The sequence below is a fragment of the Coccidioides immitis genome, assembly GCF_000149335.2.
Source record: "Coccidioides immitis RS genomic scaffold supercont3.5, whole genome shotgun sequence".
NCBI lineage: Eukaryota > Fungi > Ascomycota > Eurotiomycetes > Onygenales > Onygenaceae > Coccidioides > Coccidioides immitis.
In genome coordinates, this window is record NW_004504307.1 from 2940119 (window position 1) to 2964622 (window position 24504).

The following is a 24504-nucleotide window of genomic DNA, read 5'->3' on the forward strand; positions in this document are numbered from 1 at the left end:
ACTTTGCATGTTAACAAAAACCTCTCAAATCCAAACACCATATAGTAGAGGTCCAGTTAAATGATGCATGAAGAGATCACCACTGGAAAACTCTGTCTCAAAGTTACTGTGAGCAAGAAAAAAAAGTTGCTTGTGAGAAGAAGCTGCTCTGCAGAATGAATTGTTAAACCACAACATGAGACTGTTGAGCCACAAAAATGGACACTAACCTCTCTCCTGAAAGATGCGTTAGAAGGTGTATGGAGATAAGTAGATGAAATCAAAATGAAGACAGAAAGTCTAATAATATTAGTTTAACTTAACAGTAGAAAAGACAATTAAAAACTTCAAAGATAATGACCAGGAAACAGAGGTGAGATTTTAACCCCAAGTCCCAACTGCAGGCAGCGCGCTTCCAACAAGGATGATTAAATCCGCTTCAATCCCCTTAAAAAGCAAAAAAAGAAAAAAAGGAACCAATGCGGGACGTGTGTCCTAGTAGCTTAGAGGCGGTTTCTGTCGGCGCTCCCTGAGCTGGGATTGGTGGTATGTAATGTGGCATGCAGGTTCAGCCAGTGTCAGGGGTTAACTTCACGTGTCTTGTTTGACGATGGATTGTCTGGATTTCACTGTCTCTCTGAACTTGCCTCCAGCTCTGCAGATGTGCGAGCATGTACAGAGTACAGCTGCAAGATGACTAGGGATAATCAATATGGAATTACCATTCTCCGTGACCCTGCAACCCATGTTGCTGCCGGAGGGAGAGCTGTTGGTTCCGATGGGATTGTTTTTGAGTAAAATTACTCCCCACCAAATTATGCGGAAGAGTATATTTACAAGAACGCATAGCTAACTAGAATCATAGTTTGGTTGCCATCCATGGTCTCAATGGTGATCCCATCAAAACGTGGACTCACGGAGAAACTGGGGTCATGTGGTTGAAGGATCTGCTGCCAGAAGCAATACCTAACATTCGCATTATGACCTTTGGATTTAATGCGTGTCTCAATAGCTTTACTGCCCGGCTAGATTTACATGCTATATCAACTAAATTACTCACTGAGTTGGTTGATGTTAGGACAACAGAAGATGTAGGTGACCTTTTTCTCCTTCATTGCGCTATTCTGACCTGATCACAAGGAGAAATCCAGGTCTCTTGTCTTTGTTTGCCACAGTCTAGGAGGAATTGTAGCAAAGAAGGTGATTGCTCCAATTCAATGATTTGCAAAGAGCGTGCTAAGTCACTGCACAGGCGTTATTAATTGGCTGCTCTGAGGAGCAAGAGCGAGTACAGCAATCAGTACATACCATCTTATTTCATGGTGAATAATATCCACCTGGCCACCCCCTTCTTGGACATTGTTTAACTCAGCAATAGGCACGCCTCAATATGGAAACGGTGCAGTCATGGGGAAGCTTTTGGCGAACATAGCCTTCACCTGCTCACCAATGAAAGCACCTCGCGCTCTTATAGGGATGTTGCGGAAGGAGCCTGAGGCCATACTAGAAATCACTGGTGATTTCATTAAAAGGAGGAAGAAAGTTCATCTCATGTCTTTCTATGAGTTGGAATTGACCTCTATTGGTCCGTTTTTTCGAAAAATGGTACCCGACGCTTTTCCGGTATTTGAACAAGCCATCTCAACTAATCTTTCTCTGTAGATTGTCCGGCAACAGTTTGCAATCTCCAGGGTCCCTCATGAAATTACTATTCCCCAATTTTCTGACCATCGCAACCTTGTTAGATTCCGGTCGCCCCAAGACCGTTGTTTCCTCACCGTAGCTTCGAGGCTGAAAAATATTGCCGAGGAGTTACGCCCCAGGTGTACAAAGCAGACGCCATCAGGTCCTGAGTCAGGTGGTATATTGACCTGAGAAAGGTACTTACTTTCTGCAATTAAGCGTAGCTAATTGCCAAACAGATTTCGCCATTCTATTCGACATTAATGCTCAACCATGTCCATCCTTCCGTGGCAGAGATGACGTATTTAGATTGCTGAGGGCTTACTTCCATGGCGATCACGACCATGCTCAAAGGAGACGAACGTTTGCATTATGCGGCCTCGGTAAGATCTTCTTTAAATTAGGCATTGCACTTTGGCTAAGTCTATCTAGGAGGTTCAGGTAAGACACAGACGGCCTTGCACTACGTTCTACAGAGTTTGTCGAAATATAAAACAGGTATTGCATTTATAAATGCGTCATCGTCTGCCTCACTTGAAGCCGATTTTGGCCGCTTACATGATCTTCTCGAGCTTGGGGAACCTGACGACAAGATTGGGTCTGTCAGAAGGTGGCTGGCGAGACCCAGAAACTCTCATTGGCTTTTGATTTTCGATAACGCCGACAATCTAGAGTCGGTACGGATCCAGAGGTGCTTCCCAGCTGTGAACTGGGGTCATATCATTATTACTACTCGCGACCAGGGGGCAATCGGTAGCATAACTGAAGAAGGACATGTTTTGCGTCCGCTGATGACCGAGGATGCGATACAGTTGTTACTCGACAAGTCGGGCATTCGTCACCCTACTCAGGGTGACACTGAAGATGCCAGGGTGATTGCAGAGTTCCTTGGATCACTTCCCCTTGCTTTGGTACAAGCTGGCACATTTATACGTTCAAGGCATCGCAGTCTTAGAGAGTATTGTACACTTTATATGACGCACCGGAATGAACTGCTACGTTTTACATCGCATCCTGGCGATGCCGAGATGCCAGTCTTGACGGCGTGGGAAATTAACTTCAAGCAAGTAGAACGAGAATCACCTGAAGCTTTCCATCTCCTTCTTCTCTTCTCATTTTTGGAGCCGTGGTCTATTCCCGAGATGCTCCTACAACGAGGGTCGTCTCCCCAGAAGCGGTGGGGTACGAATGGCGAGGTGGAAGAGATTCGAGCAGAGGAAGAAGGCGTGGACGTAAACCTGACGAGGTTCATACAGGACGATTTCGAATTTGACACGGCTATGGAAAAGCTGCTTTCTTTCTCGCTGATATCTTGCGGTAGGGGGTCAGACGGACTGAGAACCTTTTCTATACATCCTTTGGTTCAGTACTGTGCCGTACAACGCTTATCGCCATCAGAGACGAGAAGGTGGCGATGGCAAGCACTTTTGCTGGTTTGTCACGCATTTCCACGGAGTCGATACATTGAACCTCTGTATGTATTTAGGGTCGCCTATCGAAGTTCGAGGACTGACACAGACTATACAGAAACGGACCAATTGGCAGGACTATATTCCCCCATTTAAGCCGGGTTCTTTCTGAATATGACAGCATGGCTCTCGAGGACGGAGAGCCGACTTCCTTTCGGCACGAACTTGCAGCATGTCTCCTTGCCGCGTCACGATTCTCAAACGCGAAATGGAAGGTTGAAGCAATTAGTCGCGCGAAGAAGCTTCTAGAAGGCGACGATGATCCCTTCCTCAATGCCTGGCTTGCGTATAGAGAAAGTTCGGTAATGAGAATGTCAGGAATGACAGAAGAGTCCGAGAGAGTCTTGCACACATTCCTGCGGGTTAAGGCCACGCCTCTCGCAGAAAAGTCGGAACTGACTCAAAGATTTAATGCCAAACGAGGGGACCTTATAATTTCACTTTCTGAGAATCTTGTCCGCCAGGGCAAGCTTGCCGAAGCGAAAGCAGAATTGATTGAGTGGGAACAGCTAAGCACGGAAATCTCTACTCTTGAAAAGTTAACATCGAGAGCGCGCAACATGACCCTAGGCAAGATCCTTCGTCTACAGGGGAAGTTTAAGGAGGCACTTGAACAGCTCGACAGCGTTCTTCAAAGCGGTTCGCTCGATGATTACTTTAAGGGCACAGGCTGGTATCGAGTTCTCCTTTCCGAAGTTGCAGGTCTACATTGCGAATTGGGCCAGCCTGTCGAGGCTGAAAAACTTCTGCTACAGGAATTGGCCTCAATGAGGGAAAAGGGAACTCAAAACATTGCCACGGGACGACGGTTACAGATGTCACTTGCAGAGACTTTCCTGCAGCGGAATATGTATGCTGAAGCAGAGACACTCTTGTACGACCTCAGACGTGCATTCTTGTCCCCTGACAATCTGGATTATAATGCTAAATTCAATGGTTTCCGTGTCTGGGTCTCACTCGCGAGGGTTTCCCATAAACAATCTCACTGGGAGGACGCCCTGACACGTTGGAAGCATGCCTTGTCAGCTTTGGAGGGCCTCAAGCTGGACGAAACTTTTAATGCCGGCCTTGTACAATCCTCACTCACTCACTTGATGATGGTGACTGGCCATGAAACGGAGGCCACACACATGCTGCAGAGGGCGAGGTCCAATATGAAGTCCGAGCCCCGTTTATTTTGGGTTCCGTTGTTCAATTCCCAATGGCATGACTTCATAATCGAAAGCCTACAAGGTTTAAAAGTCGATTGCGGAGGTGCCAATGTCAACCACCTGAGTATAATTCATATCACCGAAATGAAAGGCAAAGGCAGTACATGTGATTTCAGCTCGGACGTCCCTTCGTGCGCATAGCCTGAGAACAGGACTTCCAAGGCAGATTGGGCTTTAAACCCCCACGGGGGACTTGCAATGTATTCGCAAGTGAATAGAGATTGATGATCATCTGATAACAGACGATCCGTTTATTAAATATTTCTTTTGGGTGTGGGAGTGTGGTGTGTTTGCTTTGTATTTAGCTAATGGACAAATTAATTTCTTAAAATGGTGTTTGTGGCAAATGCTTGTAGGACAGCATATCCTCAACTTGTAACATAGCATCACAAAGTCAACCATACATATTTCGCAGTAATGAGACCAGGCCGTTAAATCATGGATCTTGAGAGCTTGTTGCTTGCCTTCAGTGCTGAGTTTGCTGACTGGGAAACTCATCGCTGATATTGTAGAAAGCCAAGGTTGCCAGGAACTCAGAAAAACAGGTCTGTAATAACATAGGGGGGTACTTGGGAAGACTGATAAGGTGTGCGGAATTTTAGCTCTGTACGGATCAGGTCGCAGGCTGTTCAATTTATGTGCCTTGCCAGCCTGGCAATTTATGCAGGATAGACAGTACTCCGTACATGTGGGCTATGAGTTATATGGGAGTGTTTTCGTGTGTTACCAGGGCAGTTATGCCAAGCCTCCAATAACCGCTGTAAAGTTTAAATCAAGTATTCTCACCATCCTGAAAGAAATCTCTTTGATTTATCTCTTTGATGAGGTTATTTGGGGGTTGTGGTGTTATAACACTTGTAACACACCCCCCTGATAACTTTCAGCAGCTTGGCTAGATCTGAGAAAATCCAACTGTTCACACCCTCCGAGAGATCTGTACACACCAATTTATGCTTGATGTGATATTGGTTAGTTGCATCCTAAATGCATTATCTAAGAATCTGTACAAGCATGTTGAACGCTCAACTAAAATTTAAATGACCGGGCTCAGAGCTCTTTGATCTCCTTCTGCCTCCCCCACTATTATATCTCACTTGTGGAAGTGTTTTTCTGTCTTTCAAGGATGGATAACACACCACCAACCAGATGGAAACTTCCCGTCACAAAAATCAGGGCTTCTTGTTCAGCACAATTTCTTCCACTGATACTTCTCACATAATCAATGGCATCTTCAATTGAGGGCAAACTGGCTACTTCAGTGCAGGGATCCAGACCTTGCCAAGTAGTTGCTAATTCTTTCTGTAGAGTGAGTGTTTGAAGTGTATCCGGATCAATGTTTTTGTTGACAAACTCTGGGGGGCACAGCTGATCAGTTTTTCATTTTACTGTATGACTGGCTATTTAGCACATACCAATATTGTAGGACCGGCCTTTGTGTGTGATATTGGTGCAAAACAAAGCATACTGGAATGTCACAGAAAATTCATTGTATAAAATACGATGAACAGTTTTAAGAAGTGAGACAGCGTCTCTTGATGACTGTTGATTGAAAATAAGCACACAAGGTAATTCCCTGAAATTCCAAATGTGAGATCACAGGCATTTAAAACTATAGTAGACTGACATATGGTAGCAACTGACCTTGGCCGAGAAACCCGTCCAAACCAGGAGCAGGCTAGTTCAAGACTCTCTCTTGTATGTGCACCATCAAGATACCAGGATTGTTGCCTGTTTGTGAGAGTTTCGCATCTTCCTCTCCACACCAAATTTTCCAGACCTTGAATAAATTGGTCGGGAAGTGTATCAGGTATGCAGTTTGTGGCAATCCCAAGCTTTTTCAACACAATGCTTGCTAATATGATTGCTAGAGAAGCATTCTTCTTTTGGAAATGTTCTGCTGGTTTGATGTTAATATTGTCGAGCACAGAAAAATTTCGAGCCACGTTGAGGTTAACCCCCTTTTCTATTGCTCTTTTCTTCAATACCTCCATCGCATGAGGCAGCTGGGGTACTGTATACGCTGGACATCCTCTTTTAAATATCCCCGCTTTGTGCCACGCTATTTCTTCGATCGTATCACCTAGCACAGCCACATGGTCAATGCCGAGCGTGGTGATACCAGTAGCAACAGGCTTCTCGATAATATTGGTCGAATCAAATTCACCACCCACTCCGACTTCGTATATAGCAGTGTCAACTCCCTCGCTTAAGAAAACATGGAATGACATTAACGTTAGAAATCGGAAATACGGCGGTTTGGGCACTGGATCGAGACCGTCATTGCGGCCTGACGTTTCAAGAGCGTCCCAGGTTTCAAAAAAGTACTTTGCGAACTTTTCCTCAGATATGGGCTCAGAGTTGATTTGTATCCTCTCACGCACGGTTATTAGATGAGGAGAGGTGTAAAGTCCTATTTTTCGCGGCACCCCACACGATTGGCGATACTTTTGAAGAATGGAGTTGACATAGGCACAAGCCGTACCTTTGCCTTTCGTGCCACCGACATGAACAATATTGAGTCGGTCGAGATCGCTAATCTGATATATCATAATCTCAGCTTTGTCGAAGTGGCCAGTTGCTTTGAAGCACCTACAGAGTAGCCCAGACATTGCACCCATTTTCTCATCTGATCTACAGCCGAGGCATTTATACTGTGGTTTAGTCGTTTGCGTTCTCTCAAAAGTGCGAAGCCTGTCTGAGTCGAATTTAACTTGCGAATCGCATCCTGGATTTTGTGAGTCGACAACGTCGGAAGAGATTGTGAGGCTGAAAAGGCATACAAAGTAATTTCGCATTTTTCGTATCGTCTCCGTCTCCATTGCTTGATCTACACCAAGAGTGCTTGCTGGCGACAGGTAAGAAGGGTGATCTGATGTCGAAAAGGCTGACAATTCATCGTGGAAAACGAAATCGTCCAAGTGGCGACCTCGTTTCGGTCACCCCTTAATTGGGCGCTGGTGCGAGCCGTTCCGCACTGGGCCATATCATGCAATGAGCAAGGATCCGGATGGCGGCTACATAACTTAACGTTTACGCTCCCCTGGTCTGGCGCTTAGAGCCGTGACGTGATTGGTTTGAAATCATGTCTTCGGTTTGAAATGTTTTGTACAATTTTAGTTCCCGAGCCTGAACTTAGGTTCTTAAACAGAAACAATGACTCGCGGAGATGAGACGCAATCTTTTCCAGATGTACTGCGAGTTCAGACGAATCTCGAATCTCATTCAATTATATAATAAGACAACATAAGATGGGCACAGGTGTTGGGTACGGCATTACAATCCTGTACGAACCGGCTTGCTCTGACGATGTTCTCTATGAGTAAGTCCTCATCATTTCCATGACCAGCGAGGTAGTTGACACGTCTTTAGTCTTGTTGCTATCCATGGGCTCAACGGAGATGCATTTGAGACCTGGACGCACAAGGAGAGCCGGGTGATGTGGCTGCGTGACTTGCTACCCAGGGAATTACCCAACGTCCGAATCATGACTTTTGGTTATAACGCAAGGCTTCGCAACTTCGCTGGGCATCAAGATCTCAGAAACATAGCCACGAAGCTTCTATCTGAACTGGCAGACTCGCGAAAGACAGCCAAGGTGAGAGTTTCGCCCAATGGCCTTGAACACTTGCTGAATATTCTGTAGGAAATTAACAGGCCTCTAGTCTTCGTCTGCCACAGCCTAGGTGGGACAGTTCTTAAAAAGGTTTCGAGATTTGCTTTACAAAATTGGATGCTTTCTAAATTGTCATAGGCCCTTCTCATTCGCTGCCCGAAAGAACAGTCCAGCGTCCAAGATGCAGCCTACGGAATCCTTTTTTTGGGTTTGTACTCCATAGATCGGCGCCTCCTGTTACGAGCAAACTAATGACGTAGCAACCCCTCGCGGTGGCACTACCATTGCAGATGCCAGGAAAATTATTGCAAACATCACTCACGCCTGCTCTCCATTTCGGCCAGCTCGAGGATTACTGGGCTCGCTTCGGAAAGGTTCCAAGGTACTGTTCGAAGTTGCTGAAGACTTTGTGGAGCGGGCAGGAAAATTACAAATCGTATCCTTCTTTGAGATGGAGATGACCAGTTTTGGTATCTTCAGACGCTTTGTACGTTACCACTACTATTTCTCACTGAAGAAAACTGACCACATATCTAGGTTGTCAAAGAACAATCGGCGCTCCTCTGTGTTCCGAACGAGATCCCAATTGGACAATTTGCAGATCATCGAAGTATTTCACGGTTTTCTTCTGTGAATGACCGCAACTACAGGCCTGTAATCACGCGCCTTCTTAAATTCAGACAGGATATCACCAAAAAACCTGCCGGATTCTCTCACTCTTCTCAAGATGCTCAATGTAATGTCGAAGATCTCTCTTGAGCGCAGCAATTAGTAACAGTGCCTACCAGCTCCGAAGTCCGATTTCAACTCCGAACCCATCTTTGAAATTCCATTTGATAGATACTTCTCGTTTCGGGGAAGACAAGAGCTTATTGAATCTATGGAAAAATATTTCAGCCAATGTAGCTCGAGTCAACCGTTGATATATGCTCTAACAGGATTAGGTACTCCAGGCCTTTTTGCTGTCTTCAAATCCGCAGTGCTAATTGCACCACAGGTGGATCTGGCAAAACTCACAGTGCCTTACAATACGCTCTCCGAAACCGATTCAAGTATAAGACTGGTGTGGTTTACTTCAACGCGAGTTCAAATATCACGTTACGTGCCGACTTCCACCGTATCCACGACCGCTTAAACTTAGGTAATACCTCAAACAGCGTAGATTCTCTCAGGCGGTGGTTCTCAAACCCCAAGAACTCCAGCTGGCTTATGATCTTTGATGGTGCTGATAATTTGGTTTCCGTTTCCCTTTCGAGATATTTCCCCAGCTGCTCTTGGGGTCATATCATAATTACAAGCCGAGATCAAGCTGCTGTTGGTCTTGTAGCCCCTGGTGGACACTCTGTGGAACCTCTAGATGAACAGACCGCTGTTGGGCTACTGCTGGAAAAAGCTGCAATTGGTAGCCCGACAGTGGATAATCTCAAGCAGGCGACTGCAGTGGTAAGGGGTCTGGGATACCTTCCTCTAGCCATTGACCAAGCAGGTGCATTTATCCGAAGACGCCAGAAATCACTGAAAGATTATCATCGCCTCTTTCAGGACAAGCAATACGAGATTTTAAACGTCGCCCCTGGGGTTAGTGGCTACGAGAAAACCGTGGCCACTCTTTGGGAACTGAGTTTCCGTCAGCTCGAGATAGCTCACCCAAAAGCTTCGAATCTTCTTATCCTTTTCTCATTTCTTGAAGGGAATAATATATCTAACACAATGCTCCACAGAGCATGCTCAACCAAGAGGATATGGGGCCATAATGGTGAGATTGTCCAGATTACGCCCAAAGATGCAGGGCTTAATCAAGAATTAATCACTCTGCTTGATGATGAAATGCAATTCGATAATGCTATTTCACAACTTCTTGCATCTTCTTTGATCCAAAGAAACGCCACTGGAGAAAGCAGCACATTGTCGGTCCACCCTCTTGTTCAAAATTGTGCATCCCATAGAGTATCGCTTAAAGAGCGTCAAAAATGGCAGGTCCAGGCTATATTGCTGGTTGCCCATGCGTTTCCGTTTAGTGTATACGTGGATGAGAAGTATGTTAATATTTTGAGTCTCTAAACCCTTACTAACCCTTCTCTAGTTTCGGGGTCATTGGACGTGAGATGTTCATGCATATTCCTCGCATTTTAAAGGAGTTTGATCAACTCATGCCAGATGGTTGTGATCAATACTTGATAGTTAAACGAGCTGTCACTATGTTGTTACTTTCCGCTGCGAAATTTAACTTCAATCCGTGGAAGAATGAATGCATCCGCAGAATCAAAGATCTTCTGAAGGATGAGCATGATTGTTATCTGGGAGCATGGGCTACCTTCACAGAAAGCAAAATTCTGCGCATGCAGGGCAAAACTACAGACTCCTATAAGGCCTTAGAAAACCCCATCCACAACACAGCATTGTCAGGACTCGATGAAGACTTAATTTCTGATGTGAGGTACAACGCGACAAAAGGTGATCTTGTGATCTCCTTTGCGGAAACTCTCATAAAGGATGGGGAGCTCCTACGCGCAAAAGCGAAGCTAACTCACTGGCGGCCACTAAACCCAGACGCCCCATCGACAATGGAACGTTTAGTTTTACAACACCGTGATGTAATGTTGGGGAGGATTCTTCGAAGCCAGGGTCGATTTGTCGAAGCATTATCGTACTTGGAGAAGCTTCTTCAAAACCTCTCTGCCGAAGATTACCTTGTGAGCACAGGTTGGCAGATGATTTTAGTCACCAATGTTACCGACTTGTACAGTGAAGTGGGGAAGCCTCAAGACGCAGAAGCAGTGCTAGATAAAGTCCTGAAGATAAGTCAGAGTCATGGCTGGTATAACATCGGCACTGGAAGGCGACTACGGCTTGCTCTCATAGAGAGCTTTATTCGACGTGGCTTGTTTACACAAGCTGAGGAGAAGCTGAAAGAGTTAATTCCAATTATTGAAGCAATCCCTGAGCCAGACATCAACCAGAGTACAGAGCACTTCCGTGTTTGGGCCGGGCTAGCACGGATATCACATCTTCAAGGCCAGTGGAACGAAGCCCTTGACCGATGGAACCAAGCACTTGCAATTGTGGAGCGGTCTGGCTGGACTCAGGGATTCAACCACGGTATCGTTCTGTATTCCATTGCTCAGGTACTCGCACGGGTTGGTGACGTTACTGGATGCGAAACTAGCCTCAGTAAAGCGGAAAAGAGCCTGGCTGTGGAAGAAAGGAAGTACTGGATTGTAGGCCTCGGTTCATACTGGTATGACTACATCGTGACTGCACTTGGGAGTGAGGGGAGCAGCCCTGTGGTTAATTTGGAGAAGTGACGCCACAAGTTGTTGTCAGAGCGGCGATATGTCCTATAAGGTGGCTCACCACTCAACGAGCCAAACCACTCAACGAGCCAAATTCCTTTCAATGCTTCACGCTACAAATTTATTAATTATCTCAACAACAAATTATTATTATTAAACTAGCTATTAAATATTAAATGAGTGTGTTCTTTGAAGCATAGAAATTAGTGTGGCTATGAAAATAAACATGTGGATGGCCTGATATTGTGGCCAGAGCAAGAGATATGGGGGGTGGATAGGAAAGATTGTAAAGGAATGTCAGCAGTAGATTTCTCAGCTAGAGAGTCTAAAGACTTGTTAGGGAGGCTTGTAGAGCTCTTACTACTGCTTTGAAAAGATTGTATAGGCTTGCCACAATAAGGTTCTTTTATAGGGAGGCTGTGCTGACAGCACTTTAAAGCTAGTGCTTGAAGCTCTGACTGTCAGTATTTACTAGCACATTCAACAGCCTGTCTCTTCTTCTCTGCTTGTTGTAAAGTCTTTTTCTTCTCACAGGCAATACACTGGGCCTCTTATTGTATAGCATGTTCAAGCTTTTCAGTCTCTTATTGCTCACAGGCCTTCATATGGGCAGTCTCTCATTCAATCTATTTTTCTTCAGTCTCTCTAGCTGCCTGCTCTCTTTGGAGCTCCTGTTGAAACTTTGCCTCTTGTGTTTGAGTAATTTTGTGAGCTTTCTCAGTCTCTATTTCATTCTGGCATTTCTGAGCCTGCAGGACTTTTGTAGGACTCCAGAACTGGGTCTGGCTTGGCTTATTGTGATCAAGTAGGTCTAGAGCTTGCCTCACTTGCAGTGCTGTTTCTCTGTCACAATAGTTGATTTTAGAGCCTGATTTTCATGCTCTAGCAGTTCATTTCATATTGCAAATTGCTTGCTAGCTTTGATAATCCATCTAATACTCTGTGAATTTAAGCTGTGCCAAAGACAAATACTCTTAATCTCTTGATGAAGCTCCTGTATATTTGTAGGGATGGAAGGCTTAACTAGTGATGCAGGGTCTTGTTGATCAGCAGTTTTAAATCAGCTTAGTTGATGCTGGAGATCCAGGGGATAAATTCTAGTCTTTGCAAAGCCAGCACATATATTGTCACCTGTCAAAGCCTTCTTTCATGCTGCATTGAATAGTCTCCAGAAATCCCTTTTTGTCATTTGAATATAGCTCAGTCTACAGTGTAGTAGAGATTCCAGCTTGCTGGAATACACCTTGCCCAGTGGCCCAAAAACACCAACATCAAGAGGCTGCAAATGGTGGATAGAGTGCAGTGGAAGGATCAACAGCAGAATTCTTTTGTGGTTTGCATATTCAATAAATTTCATATTTATATGGGAAGAATGCCCATCTAATAGAAGCAGATATCTTGCCCTACCTGCTTTTGCCTTTGTATGCAGATTAAAAACCTGTTGCAACCACTCCAGGCCATATTTATCATTGCTCCAGCTATTCACTGAGGCTGCAAAGTAGGCATATTCACTTCCATTAAAATCATCCAGCCATGTATCCTGAAGATCTCTGGATTCACTCTGATAAATAAGAGCTGGAGGTAATGTAATTCCATCTGCAGAGACTGAACAGAGCAGTGAGAGGAATTTCCAGCTTCCATCCTGAGTTGCAACACTTTTACCAGCTTGTAGAGCTTTAATAGAGACAAGGTGCTTTGAGGCATGACAGGAGCCTAGGAGGAATCCTTTTTTATTAAAGTTGTATGTGTTTTCTGGTATAATATTATACTGGCTGATTTTCTCACTCAACTAAATGCAGCAGCATAACAAGTTAGCCAAATTCAACAACTGCACTTGCAAAGAAGTAAAAAAAGCATTCAAGTACAAGACTATAGAAGTGCTGAAAGCAGTGGTAATTATCTGCTATCTGTCTATTCTTGTCAAGCAGCTTGAGATAAACAGACTTGATCTTGTTCTTGTGGTGCTTATGAAACTGTGTCACCCAGTTGATTTCCATGTTCTCTCCTGTCATTTCTTGCACAACATTTTGAAGGATTTGAGATGTAGGAGCAAGGCCACAGTTGCAGAGCTTGTTTATATACTCTAGAAGCTCATCCTTCTGTATATTGGTGAGCTTCTTCTTATGTCTGGAGGTTGCTTCATGGCAATCAACTTGTAGGCCTTGATGCTGCTGGCACAGGGTCTCTCAGCTGACTGAATATTTTTTCACAGTTGCACTGTAATTTGGAGTCTCTTGTGATTCAAGATCTTCAATTGCAAGCTTAATTGCTTTGTTGTTGACCATGCTATTGCATATTGAAGTTGAGTGTTGAAGAAATTTGATGGTGTGAAAATTTGGCTCGTTGAGTGGTTTGGCTTGTTGAGTGGTGAGCCACCTTAAGGTAGTTCACCACTAAACAAGCCACACCACTAAACAAGCCAAATTTCGCCAAATGCTCCATGCAATGAATTTATTAAATATCTCAACAACCAGATCTTTATTATTAAATAGCTATTAAATATTAAATAAATGTATTCTTTAAAGCATAGAAATTAGTATAGTTAGGAAAATAAATGGGTGGACAGCCTAATATTACAGCCAGAGCAAGAGATTCAGGGGATAGATAGGAAAGAATTCAAAGGAATGTCAACAGTAGATTTCTCAGCTAGAGAGCCTAATGTCTTGCTAGAGATGCTTGTAGAGCTCTTACTTCCTCTTTTGGAAGGTTGTATAGGCTCTCCACAATAAGACTCTTTAGTAGGGGAGTTCTTCTGACAGTGCTTTGAAGTCAGTGCTTGAAGCCCTGACTGCTAGTATTTATTAGCACATTCAACTGCTCATTTTTCCTTCTCTGCTAGTTGTAAAGTCTTCTTCTCCTCACAAGCAACACATTGTGTCTCTCTTTGCCTAGTACATTTAATTTTTTCAGTCTCTTATTGCTTCCAGGTCTTTTTACAGGCATTCTTCTGTTTAATCTGCCTTTTTTCAATATTTCTAGCAGCCTGCTCCTTTTGAAGCTCTTGTTGAAGTTTTATCTCTTATGTTTGAGCAATTTTATCAGCTTTTTCAGCCTCTATTTTATCCAGATGCTTGCATGCCTTAAGAACTTTTGTTGGAGACCAGAACTGCACTTGACTAGAATTATCTCTATTGAGTAGATCTAGAGGCTTGTCTCACTTGCAGCATTGCTTCTCCATCACTAGAGTTAATCTTAGCTACTGATTCTCATGTTCCAGCAGTTCATTACAAAGAGCAAACTGCTCACTAGCTTGAATAATCCATTCAATGCTCTGCAAATTTAGACTGTGCCAGAGACATATACTCTTGATCTCTTGTCAGAGCTAGTGCATATTGCTAGAAATAGAAGATTTAACTGGCAGTGTAGGGGCTTGAGCAGTTTCAAATCAGTGTAGTTAATATTGAGAATTCAGAGAGTTAATTCCAGTCTTTGCAAAGCCAGCAAGTATATTTTTAACTGTCAAAGTCTTCTTTCAAGCCATATTAAATAGTCTCCAGAAATTCCTTTTTGTCATTCAAATATAGCTTATTTCTTGATGTAGTAGTGCTTCCAGCTCATTGGAATATGCCTTGCCCAGCAGCCCAAAGATTCCAACATCAAGAGATTGCAAATAGTGGATTGAATGTAGCAGAAGAATCATAAGAAGAATCTTTTTACAGTCAGCATATTCAATAAATTTCATATTTATATGAGAGGAATGATCATCTAGTAGAAGCAGATATCTTTCTCAACTAGCTTGTTTCTTAGTATGCCAATTGAAAACCCATTTCAACCACTCCAGTTCATATTCATCATTGCTTCAACCATTTGTTGAAGCTGTAAAGTAGGCCCATTCACTTCCATCATAATCATCTAGTCATGTATTCTGGAGATCTTGTAATTTGCTCTGATAAATAAGAGCTGGAGGTAGTGCAATTTCTTCAGCAGAGACTGAGCAGAGCAATAAGAAGAATTCCTGACTATTATTCTGAATGACAGCATTCTTTCCAGCTTATAGAGCTTCAATAGAGACTAATCACTTTGAGACATAGCAGGAGCCTAGAAGAAATTCTTTTTCATCAAAGTTGTAGATGTTTGAGAGCTTAAGATTATATTGATCAATTTTCTGCTCTAACTATTCCATAAGTAGTAGTCAAATAGTTAGCCAGCATCAATAACTGCAATCACAAGTAATCAAATAAATCATCAAATTACAAGCATATAGAAGTGCTTAAAGCACTGATAGTTATCTGCTACCTGCCTATTTTAATTAATTGCTTTGAGATAAATGCATTTGATCTTGTCATTATGTCACTCACAAAATTAATTAATCCAGTTGATCCCAGCATCCTCTCCTGTCATCTCTTGTACAATATTTCATAGGATCTGAGGTGTAATGGCAAGGCCACAGCTAGAGAGCTTGTTTATATAATTCAGGAGCTCTGCCTCCTGTATATCAGAGAGCTTTTTCTTATATCAGGAGGCTGCTTCATCCTGAGCAAGTTGCAAGTCTTTATACTATCAGTGCAGGGTCTCTTGATTAACTGAGTACTTTCTTGCAGTTGCAGCATAATTTGGGATCTCTTGCAATTCAAGATCTTCAATTGCAAGCCTAATTGAGGCATTGTTGACCATGTTGTCACATATTGAATGTTGAATGTTGGAGGAATTTTGGTGGTGGAAGATTTGGCTTGTTTAGTGGTGTGGCTTGCTTAGTGGTGAACTACCTTACTGTTTTCATGTAATTCACCAGCCAACAATTTCCTCTATTAGTTTAAACCCTCTATTTTTCAAAAATAACAAAACAGTTAACAAAGAAGCTATCGAGTTTGCATAATTAACTGCTTGGTCTACAAAATTTGCAATGATGGGAAATCTTTTTTTGGCCTGTCTGTAGGTCCCAAATTATGGGCGTGGGGCGAAGCCGTTTGTCACTGAAAATAAGAGATGTCAAGGGGTAGCAAGAAAACAGATATTCCTCTCCCTGACACTGAACTCATGTTAAGGAAACCACTGAACCACGGATCTTCCTGAGCCCTTGCTGTTTAGGCAATTCCTCAGCCCTACACAGGTCCAGTGCCTGATCTCGTGTGCACTTCCAAAGGTCCCCTGGAATGGCGCCCTTCATTCTCAAGAAAAGGTTGTGTTTTGTGATCAAACCTGTATCTGGCCGGGCGAATTCCATTGGATTAATGATACGGACGCGTCGAAACATCTGAATATCGGGTTCATCGTTCTCCCGATGTTTCCTCTTTCCGGGCTGGTTCATTTTCCCCGGGTGCAGGGGCACATGCTCATCGGGATGAATATCCTTCCACGTGGGTGTTTGCACCGCTCGGCTCGGTTCCTTAACCCGACAAAATACGGTTCCACAAGTAATGCTACGCCATGTCAGCAACCTTGAATGAAACAGCAGCAAGAAAGGATCCCATTAATAATTTTTGATACTATCAGTTTGGAAAGAGTAGGCTACAATATCGACTACTAGACATGTAAATGTAAAAGAGAGCTATTCGAGATGGTAAAGGACGCTTTCACTTACCATTCTACCTCCTTATCCGTTGGGCCCTGGAATTCCGCTCCACATCTTGGGCAAGATGCTCGCACGCGTTTTTCTTTAAAGAGCATACACATGGCTACACGCTGTCCCGGATAAAAGCATGTTTCCCAAGGTTTAGAAATGTCAATCAAATTCTGAGTACCGGACTCCTCTATGAGGAATTCACCTCTGTCAATCATTCCCGGTCCGCAGCCAGACGCTTTGAAGTTCACCTTGAGGATTGAAATCAAGGCTTCGGCAGACCGGACAAATTCCAGGTGAAAGGGACTCTCCTTGTTGAACGCATCAATCATGTAGACAGGCTGCTGGCGTTGGACCTAAGTCGGAATATGTAGTAGAAAGCGTTGTATATCATGAATCATTTGGAACGCTCGTAAGTTTGTCTGTAGAACCTTTTCGCTTGTCTCAAGCAGGCGTCCCCCCTGCTGGACGCTTTGGGCGATGCTATCGGCGATAATAGCGAGCTTGCTCATGCCTTGATTTGATAACGCTTGTATCTTCCCCGCCAGGGTCCCGTATTGGCGCTGCTCAGCGCGAGCGTGCATGGTGGTGGCGTTCATTTGGACGGTCAACAGCAAGACCTCAATGGAGCTGGTGTGGGCTGCGATCTCAGCCCGGAAGTTTTGTATATCATCTTTACGGCAAACAGCCCACTTTATCCTGCTCCACCCATCCTTGAGCTTTGAACTTGTTCCACCGCCTTGCAGATGCGGTTGATATTTCTCGACCTTCTTCCAGAAGGAATCAATCGTTCTCTGACATTGCGCGGCGGCCTGTTGCAATGCGATTTTCTCAGCGTGCTGAGATCCGTCAAGATCGATGCGCTTGACGCGCAGGAGCGCTGTCTCGAGGGAGTAGAGCTCATTGAGAAGCTCGCGGTATGTTGATCCTGAGTTGGACGACTCACGGAGAGCATCAATGACAGTTCCGACAAGTCTGAGAGCCGCGAGGAAATCACCAACAGAAAACCCGAACCCTACAGACATCTTGTTGCAAAATATGTTGTGGGAGTGCGTCAGATATCATGGAGAGCCCAATTCAGGCCATATTTGTGAAGCACAAGGCTTTAAGCATTCAGAGACACACTTCAAAATGTGGCTATGCTCTAGTTAATGGCTGGCGATGCAACTAGTCAGTCAAGCTCTTCGCATGCCCTCCTTGCCGTAGATTTGCTTGAACATGAGTTACTGAAAGAGTACTGAGTACAGAGTACAGGGGTCGAAAATCCACCATGTTCTGTTTATCATGCGGCCCAGTGCAGGGCCAGTTGATATTTGTTCAATCCAAGAAGAGCTTTTTTTAGGTAGTAAACCAATACCAAATACTAATTCTAATTGATTTTTTTTTTCTTTTTTTAATGCTTCAACAATAGTTCTTTCTAGCATCATATCAAAAGGAATGAGAAGGATTTCAACTGCGGTAAACGCGATCAAACTGATATGATCAGAGTTGCTAGATAATTTGAAAGAATTTTAACAGTAGAGCAATTCCTCAACATCCTTAGAGTAGTTAATCAGTTAACTAGGAACTACTAGCTAGGTCAAAAGCTTGCGCCCTCCCCTCACTACCCACAGGTTACAACTCTGGACTGAGGATGTGTGTAGCATTTTGGGAAAACTCAGGGTCTCTCTTGATTATAAGAGGTATTTCAAAAAGCTCTCAAGCAGAATAAAGCAGCCTGATATGTTTTGCTGCCTAACAACCGTCAAGACAACAGCCTGGCCTGTTGAATCGCATGGAATCTGATCGAACCTTATTGGCATAAGTAAGTAACTGTTCACACGCGCCGAATCAACCAAACCCGTCAAGCAACAAGAATCATTCACAGTGTCTATTTGAAATGACAGGGAACATTCGACATTTCAGTATGCAAGAATTCAATTGACATTGGGGCCTTTGCTATTTTCTCATTTTCAGTTTTCTCTTTCTTTTCTCTGGGTTGCGATGCTTGGGTCCCCACCTCCACGGGCGTGAGAGAGCATCACATTGCGCAGAGCTCCTCAGGCCGAGGAGACATAGCTTAACTGCGATTCCTCTATACTAATTATTAATTTGTCGAGGCTGTTTTCTATGGGCTGCTTTTCCCCGGTCCACTGCCTATTTTCATCTTGATACCCTAAATGTCTCTGTTTCGCTCCCCAGTTGACATATCGTCATCCGACGAGGATAGCGTATCCGACAAAGATGAGTATAATCGTGATGGAAATGAACACCAGCTGCCCCATAATGAAGATTCCACCGGAGATCGGCATGAGAGGCGCGAACGTCAACCCTCGTTCGACGAAGCCATCACGGGTTCATTTGAAGGGGTCTTGGAGCATAGAGATCCAGAGCATGAAATTGCTGGATTAGATGCCGAGGGACACGCGACCATGATGACGACCGCTCTGCTGGAGTATTATTGTCTCTCCAAAGCGACAGAAATTCTCAATGCCCAAGCGGGAAGTCATGGGCGATTCACGCGCGAATCACCTGAGGTTCAGCTCCTGGGGCGACGTCTTTATGCCCACAAGTCTCGGTTCCTGTCAGCCAATGGAGTCCTGGCAGCTGGTGTTGACGGAGATGATTGGGAGACGACCAGGAAATACTACAGGGAAAGTTTGGATGTCCTTGGGTTGTCCGCATTGGAAGGAATGGATTTGAACGCGAGAGATTCTCTACCATCTTGCACAGGGAAGAAAAGTGAAAGTCGAGTAGTGCTGGGTCGCGGAACCACGGAAAGATCGCCGCAGGATCGCGACGATCTAGGAGCAAACAAGCTGCCCCTGGGATCAGAGAACAGACCTCCTGCTCAGAGACTGCTGACTAGCGGTACTGAACTTGCGCTTGGGGATCGTCTACCAACTCCATTGAATTTTATGCAAACGCCGCCCGTCCACCCAATGGGTCATATTCCATTCGTGAACCTACCGGGCGTTTACCAGTCATATAACCCGAGCATTTTGATGTCTCGATACGCAGCAGAGTTTGAAGAAAAATCTTTGATAGGAAAAGGTTCTTATGGTGTTGTGTACAAAGCGAAGAACTATGTCGATGGCCAGTTTTATGCGGTTAAGAAAATCCCCCTGAGCTCGAAGCGAGTAAAGCAGTTGCAAGATCGCGGAATACAGGAATTGGATCATATTTTGAGGGAGATTAGGACACTTGCCCGGTTAGATCATGGGAATGTTGTGCGGTATTTTGGTGCCTGGGCTGAATACAGTGCTGCGGTGCAATTGCCTTCAGAACCAGCCAGACCGGTGAATAGACCTTTAGGCCTTTTAAGTCAGGGCACAGTGGGTGAAGATGAGTCAAGCCACGGGGTTGTGTTCGAAGATTCTAGCCACGGCATCGTTTTCGAAGCCTCTTCTAGGGACGAGCGTGCTTTTGAAGAAGCTGTCTCACTGTCAAGTTCTCCAGAAGTTCAGCGAGGGGTTAGAGACACAGCGGATTCTCGAAAGCCTCGGAGAAGCTTCGTTGAAAGTTATAATGGGGAGGATGACGGCCAAGTGGATGAAGATGAGGTGGAATCAATTGGGAGACGGTTTAGCTATGACGCGAAAGCTCAAGCAACGATTTCAACGAGCGAATTGGAAACTGATATATTCACTGATGGAGCAGGAGAGAACATGTCTATTCAAGTGGACCGCAAAGCCGTCGGTGGCAAGGTGTCCCCGATCACTTTGCACATACAAATGTCTTTACACCCACTGAGCTTAGCAAAGTATCTTCGTACGCAAAGCGATGAGTCTGCAGGTGATTCACCACGCCATTGTTACCGTCTCATGCCTTCGATTCGTATTCTTCTAGGAATCCTATCTGGTGTGGAATATCTTCATGCCCAAGGAATTGTCCACCGCGACCTCAAACCGGCAAATGTCTTCCTTTCCCTTCCCTCAAGCCAGGATGTAACGCCTTGTCTGCCATGTGAAAGGGACGGCAAATGTGCAACTCACTATACTATTCCACGAATCGGCGATTTCGGCTTGGTCGCGGATATATCTCCGTGCAATGACGGGGAAAGCAACCGGACAAGTATTCACACGAGCCCCGGCCCTGTTGGCACCGAATTCTACCGCCCACCGGCATGTCAGTGTAAGCACAGCACCCAGGGTTGCAGACGCAACCATTTCCACGCCAGCCCTCCCGAAAACAGTGACAGCCCACCTTGCTGTTGCCCGGCCAAGGTTGCTGGCAAACTTCAAATTGACGAGTCCCTGGATGTTTATGCGCTCGGGGTTATACTCTTTGAGCTATTATACAAATTCGACACCCGTATGGAAAGACAAATGGTGCTGTCAGATTTAACCTGCTCCCCAAACGGCTTTGGTTGGGCGAAACGTGCCTCGCGCACCAACATGCCCGAGAGGGGGGTGGAGCCGATTTTACCGAGCGATTTTATGGCCAAGGTTGATTGTTCTGGGACAACCGTCGGTTGTGAGGACAATGCAGTGGCGATTCCCGAGAAACTTGCGCGATGTATTACCGGAATGGTGGAGCTGGACCATCGTAGGAGATGGACGTGTAAGGACGTCAAGTCGTGCTTGGAAGAAATTCTGTCCTTGACAGAGGATAACTCGGGGGCATGAAATATTACACACAGACGAACCTACAGATGCAAACACCGGACATATGGATTTAATAGCGAACATGGACACTGTCCCTGTGATCATGTCGTGATGATTTTTATGCGTTTACGAAGAACTCCCAATCATGAAATAGATAGTCGACATTAATAACCTGAACAGAAATTGATTGTAAAGTACTCCGTACATGCCACTGTAAATTGAAAAACCCAACATTCCAGTTAAAAATCTAGTTTTGAACTTATGTGTAATAAGGGGATATAGCTAATGACCAATTTTGACCCTTTCCGATCCTGGTGGTCGGGCCTCAGGGAACCCATAATCCTTCATCGCCACCCTCATCCGATATATTTTTCGCCTCCGTGTATTCATCTTAGGCACGATTTGAAAAAAAAAAAAAAGGTCTTTCATTGGTTTATTGAGTATACCCCGTACGGCACCCGCTAACCAAAATACCGCCCAAAAATTGCAAACTACTAGTAGAAACTTATGGTATATTGGCCAATCTCTCTGTGAGGCCAATCATCTGCATTGGCCACTGCAGTAAGGGTCGCCAAGAAACGTTTAAAGACCGATATATGGCTTCGAAAAGGTGTCCGCTCCAGCCTTGTGACCACCAGCACGCGTCGAGCCGACCCAGTATAACGCAGTAGTGTGCGAGAATCACCAGGGCCATCGGCCGCCTGTTTTTCAAGTGCGTCAGGTAAGCCTCTGGTAGAACAATCGGCCAGCGAAATACCGTCTCCCAGCTCGACGGAGACCTTTCAAATGAAATCCGGAGTTCTCGGATGGCGTGGTTGTATGCGGCTTTTTCCTCGGCACTGATTTGGGTGACATTTTCGCCGTTGCAGTCGTGCAAATAATCGAGAGCATTAATTACATCCCTTGATATAGGCTGGGAGCACGTCGGGTCTGACGGTCGGTGGACCAGTGGCCCGAGTTTGCCCTTGCGGATGATATCCCAGAATGCGGTCAAGACGCCTTCGACGCCGCGGAAGAGGAAGAAGTCCTGTAGTACCTGCTCGACCGGCTCGCCGGCACGGATGTTTCCTGCCGATTTGGAGAACGCAAATGCCAAGGCGGCGATTAAGCTGGAGAAGGCGAACACCGCCTGGCAGTTTGAGGGTGTAATGTTACTGAGTTGTGGTCGGAACGAGGACAGGGCTAGATTCTGATGCCGGGTGGCCAGTTCTAGGTACTTTCTGCGGTCATCGCTTTCTTCCGCACAGTATTCGAAAAGATGTAAAGCTGCTATTGCGAGAAGGCCGTGCATGAGAAAAGGGTGCGACAGGGCTTCCTTGGGAATGTAGTTTTTCCATATCTCCTTGTGCTCATTATTATAGGATAACGTGCGATATGTCTGAGTTGTGTAGTGATGTAGCAGCTCGAGGTCATGAAGATGCAGGTCAGAGATAAGATCGGTCGTGGGCCCGACGAAGGAGCTGAAGATGTCAAGCTGGTCAGCGCCGGATGGAGTGGTATTGAAAGCATTCGGAGGAGTAGGCGGGAGATAGGCTGGGGTGGCCCCTGTGTGCAGGTTGTTCACGGGGTTCACTCGACCTGCTGTCGCAATAAGAGCACCGGGGGGAGGAAGGACAGGGCGGGCTTGTGACGGTGGCCCATGTTTTGCAGCACTGGACGACTTGACCGGAACTGCAGCGAACTGGCATTCGATATTGTGCTTCTTGCAATTCCCGCATGGCGGAGGAGCCTCGTCACACTGTGCAACACACAATAGCAAGTTAGCTCCAAAATGCGCAAAAGAACGAGAGATCCAAAAGCAAATGAAGAGCACACTTAGCGATTTATCATGGACAAACGACTGGAAACCGCGCTTCGGCCGTCATACCTTGATTTTCCTTCTTTTGCACTGCAAACATCCCAGGCGGGACTTGCGATGGCTCCGCCTTGGGCCCATTACTGAGGAATTGGACGGTTGGCCACTCCCTTTCGCCGATAGGCGCGCGCACAGATCGGGATTTTTCAGAGCAGTGAGCCGTGACGGCCCGGCCGGTTACATGGCACTGGCTTGATCGTAGAACTTATGGGATGGCATGCCCCGTTCATTCACGGCCGGTTCAACATCTCGCTACGGAGCAGTTATCGGGCAAAAAAAAAGGCTCCTTCGGGAGGTTCACGGGTCTCAACGGCTGTCCGGCAAAGAGGTGCTGCTCTGTCGCAGCATCACGCTTGACTCGAGTCTCTTTTTCCAGCCCTGGGCGACTTCGAGATGGGCCAGCCTCGTCCGCCCCAACCAATCGGCGGCAATCTACGGCGGACTGGGGCGACCTGAGCCCACAAGCACAGTCTAACCCTATCTAGGACTAGCGCCGTCCTGCACCCTGCGTAACTCTCGCGAGGTATTTCCTGCCCGCCCTGCCACTGGACGCATCTTGCATCTTGGATCGGAGCAAAAGCACTACAACGCTGTGCTACAGAATGGCTTGGGGGCTCTGTCGCACAGTCTGGCAGTTACGAGATCAGAGATGACATCCTGGCTCTCTTGCTCGTGTGTGGATTGCTCCATCACGCGCAAATCCATGTGAAGGTTTCCCGAGGCTATTTCGATCCAGTCTCTGCCGTTGGGCCACGATCATCGGTGTTTGGAGAATGGAACACCGCTGAAAAGTCCATTCACAATTCCGTCTATTCCTTTTGAAGTACCGGAACCCTTAAGGACAGCTCCGTCAAAAAGACCGACGAGACTTGAGAGAACCCAAAGAGGCAACTTGTTGGGATCTAATATTGGTTTTGAGCATTGTATTATACTTCAAATACCTCAGAGGGACTCTTTTGACCTCTTTCTTTCTATGATACGGTGTCTTTGGGGTGCGTTGTTGTAAGATAGCTGCATTCTTTGACCTTGATGGCTTTGTCAGCTCCAAGCCATGCCGGACCATACTCTTTTAACTTTCCTTCTGAGATATATTCTTGGGTTAATAGTTGGCTGATAACTCGCTTTGGTATTCCCTTTTTGGCATGGATAGTGTTCCATGGAACACTTCATTTAATCTGTTACTGTGGCAATTCACTCCAAACAAGGCCTTGGTGAGATAAAGATCAACTTTATAATCTGTCTCAATATTCTTCTCACATAACCATTTATATATCCAAAGGGCACTTAGAATGTGGCAGGATCCATCCACTCCTTT

General features: G+C 45.3%; 6 protein-coding genes across 6 annotated transcripts; 3 read left to right on the forward strand and 3 right to left on the reverse strand.

The window, feature by feature from the left end:
* Positions 1-377: 377 nt before the first annotated feature.
* Positions 378-4646, forward strand: CIMG_09463 (uncharacterized protein). The gene is made up of 10 exons (XM_001239841.2): positions 378-773; positions 845-1070; positions 1120-1179; positions 1232-1301; positions 1358-1602; positions 1642-1840; positions 1902-2045; positions 2095-2103; positions 2161-3136; positions 3190-4646. Exons 1-10 carry the CDS (start codon positions 673-675, stop codon positions 4481-4483), a joined length of 3324 nt encoding a protein of 1107 aa, XP_001239842.2. The 5' UTR covers positions 378-672; the 3' UTR covers positions 4484-4646.
* Positions 4647-5297: 651 nt separating this feature from the next.
* On the reverse strand, positions 5298-7201 carry CIMG_09464 (FolC protein). Its single transcript, XM_001239842.2, has 5 exons — positions 7123-7201; positions 6936-7067; positions 5984-6879; positions 5755-5915; positions 5298-5694 (listed from the first exon to the last, which is right to left on the reverse strand). The coding sequence occupies exons 1-5, from the start codon at positions 7159-7161 to the stop codon at positions 5426-5428; spliced, it is 1497 nt and encodes a 498-aa protein (XP_001239843.2). The 5' UTR covers positions 7162-7201; the 3' UTR covers positions 5298-5425.
* A 389-nt stretch (positions 7202-7590) lies between these two features.
* On the forward strand, positions 7591-11260 carry CIMG_09465 (uncharacterized protein; the record flags this gene model as incomplete). Its single annotated transcript, XM_001239843.2, has 9 exons — positions 7591-7661; positions 7712-7937; positions 7986-8045; positions 8094-8163; positions 8216-8442; positions 8493-8691; positions 8744-8899; positions 8953-9991; positions 10039-11260. 9 exons carry the CDS (start codon positions 7591-7593, stop codon positions 11258-11260), a joined length of 3270 nt encoding a protein of 1089 aa, XP_001239844.2.
* Positions 11261-16223: 4963 nt separating this feature from the next.
* Positions 16224-17773, reverse strand: CIMG_13611 (uncharacterized protein; the record flags this gene model as incomplete). The annotated part of the gene is made up of 3 exons (XM_004444848.1): positions 16224-16608; positions 16770-17104; positions 17180-17773. 3 exons carry the CDS (start codon positions 17771-17773, stop codon positions 16224-16226), a joined length of 1314 nt encoding a protein of 437 aa, XP_004444905.1.
* Positions 17774-18693: 920 nt separating this feature from the next.
* Positions 18694-21355, forward strand: CIMG_09469 (PEK protein kinase; the record flags this gene model as incomplete). Its single annotated transcript, XM_001239847.2, has 1 exon — positions 18694-21355. Exon 1 carries the CDS (start codon positions 18908-18910, stop codon positions 21353-21355), a length of 2448 nt encoding a protein of 815 aa, XP_001239848.2. The 5' UTR covers positions 18694-18907.
* Positions 20647-23329, reverse strand: CIMG_09470 (uncharacterized protein). Its single transcript, XM_001239848.2, has 2 exons — positions 23202-23329; positions 20647-23072 (listed from the first exon to the last, which is right to left on the reverse strand). Exons 1-2 carry the CDS (start codon positions 23268-23270, stop codon positions 21840-21842), a joined length of 1302 nt encoding a protein of 433 aa, XP_001239849.2. The 5' UTR covers positions 23271-23329; the 3' UTR covers positions 20647-21839.
* Positions 23330-24504: the final 1175 nt, after the last annotated feature.

Excerpts from the sequence above, each read along its gene's own strand:
- CIMG_09464 (XM_001239842.2), bottom strand. The coding sequence starts at position 7,161 with ATGGAGACGGAGACGATACGAAAAATGCGAAATTACTTT. Across the intron at positions 7,068-7,122 it reads GAAAAATGCGAAATTACTTT|GATGCGATTCGCAAGTTAAA; the intron begins GTATGCCTTTTC and ends CACAAAATCCAG. Across the intron at positions 5,916-5,983 it reads GGACGGGTTTCTCGGCCAAG|GGAATTACCTTGTGTGCTTA; the intron begins GTCAGTTGCTAC and ends TTGGAATTTCAG.
- CIMG_09470 (XM_001239848.2), bottom strand. The coding sequence starts at position 23,270 with ATGGGCCCAAGGCGGAGCCATCGCAAGTCCCGCCTGGGATGTTTGCAG. Across the intron at positions 23,073-23,201 it reads GCAAAAGAAGGAAAATCAAG|TGTGACGAGGCTCCTCCGCC; the intron begins GTATGACGGCCG and ends TGTGTTGCACAG.
- CIMG_09463 (XM_001239841.2), top strand. The coding sequence starts at position 673 with ATGACTAGGGATAATCAATATGGAATTACCATTCTCCGTGACCCTGCA. Across the intron at positions 1,071-1,119 it reads ATGTTAGGACAACAGAAGAT|GAGAAATCCAGGTCTCTTGT; the intron begins GTAGGTGACCTT and ends CCTGATCACAAG. Across the intron at positions 3,137-3,189 it reads AGTCGATACATTGAACCTCT|AAACGGACCAATTGGCAGGA; the intron begins GTATGTATTTAG and ends CAGACTATACAG.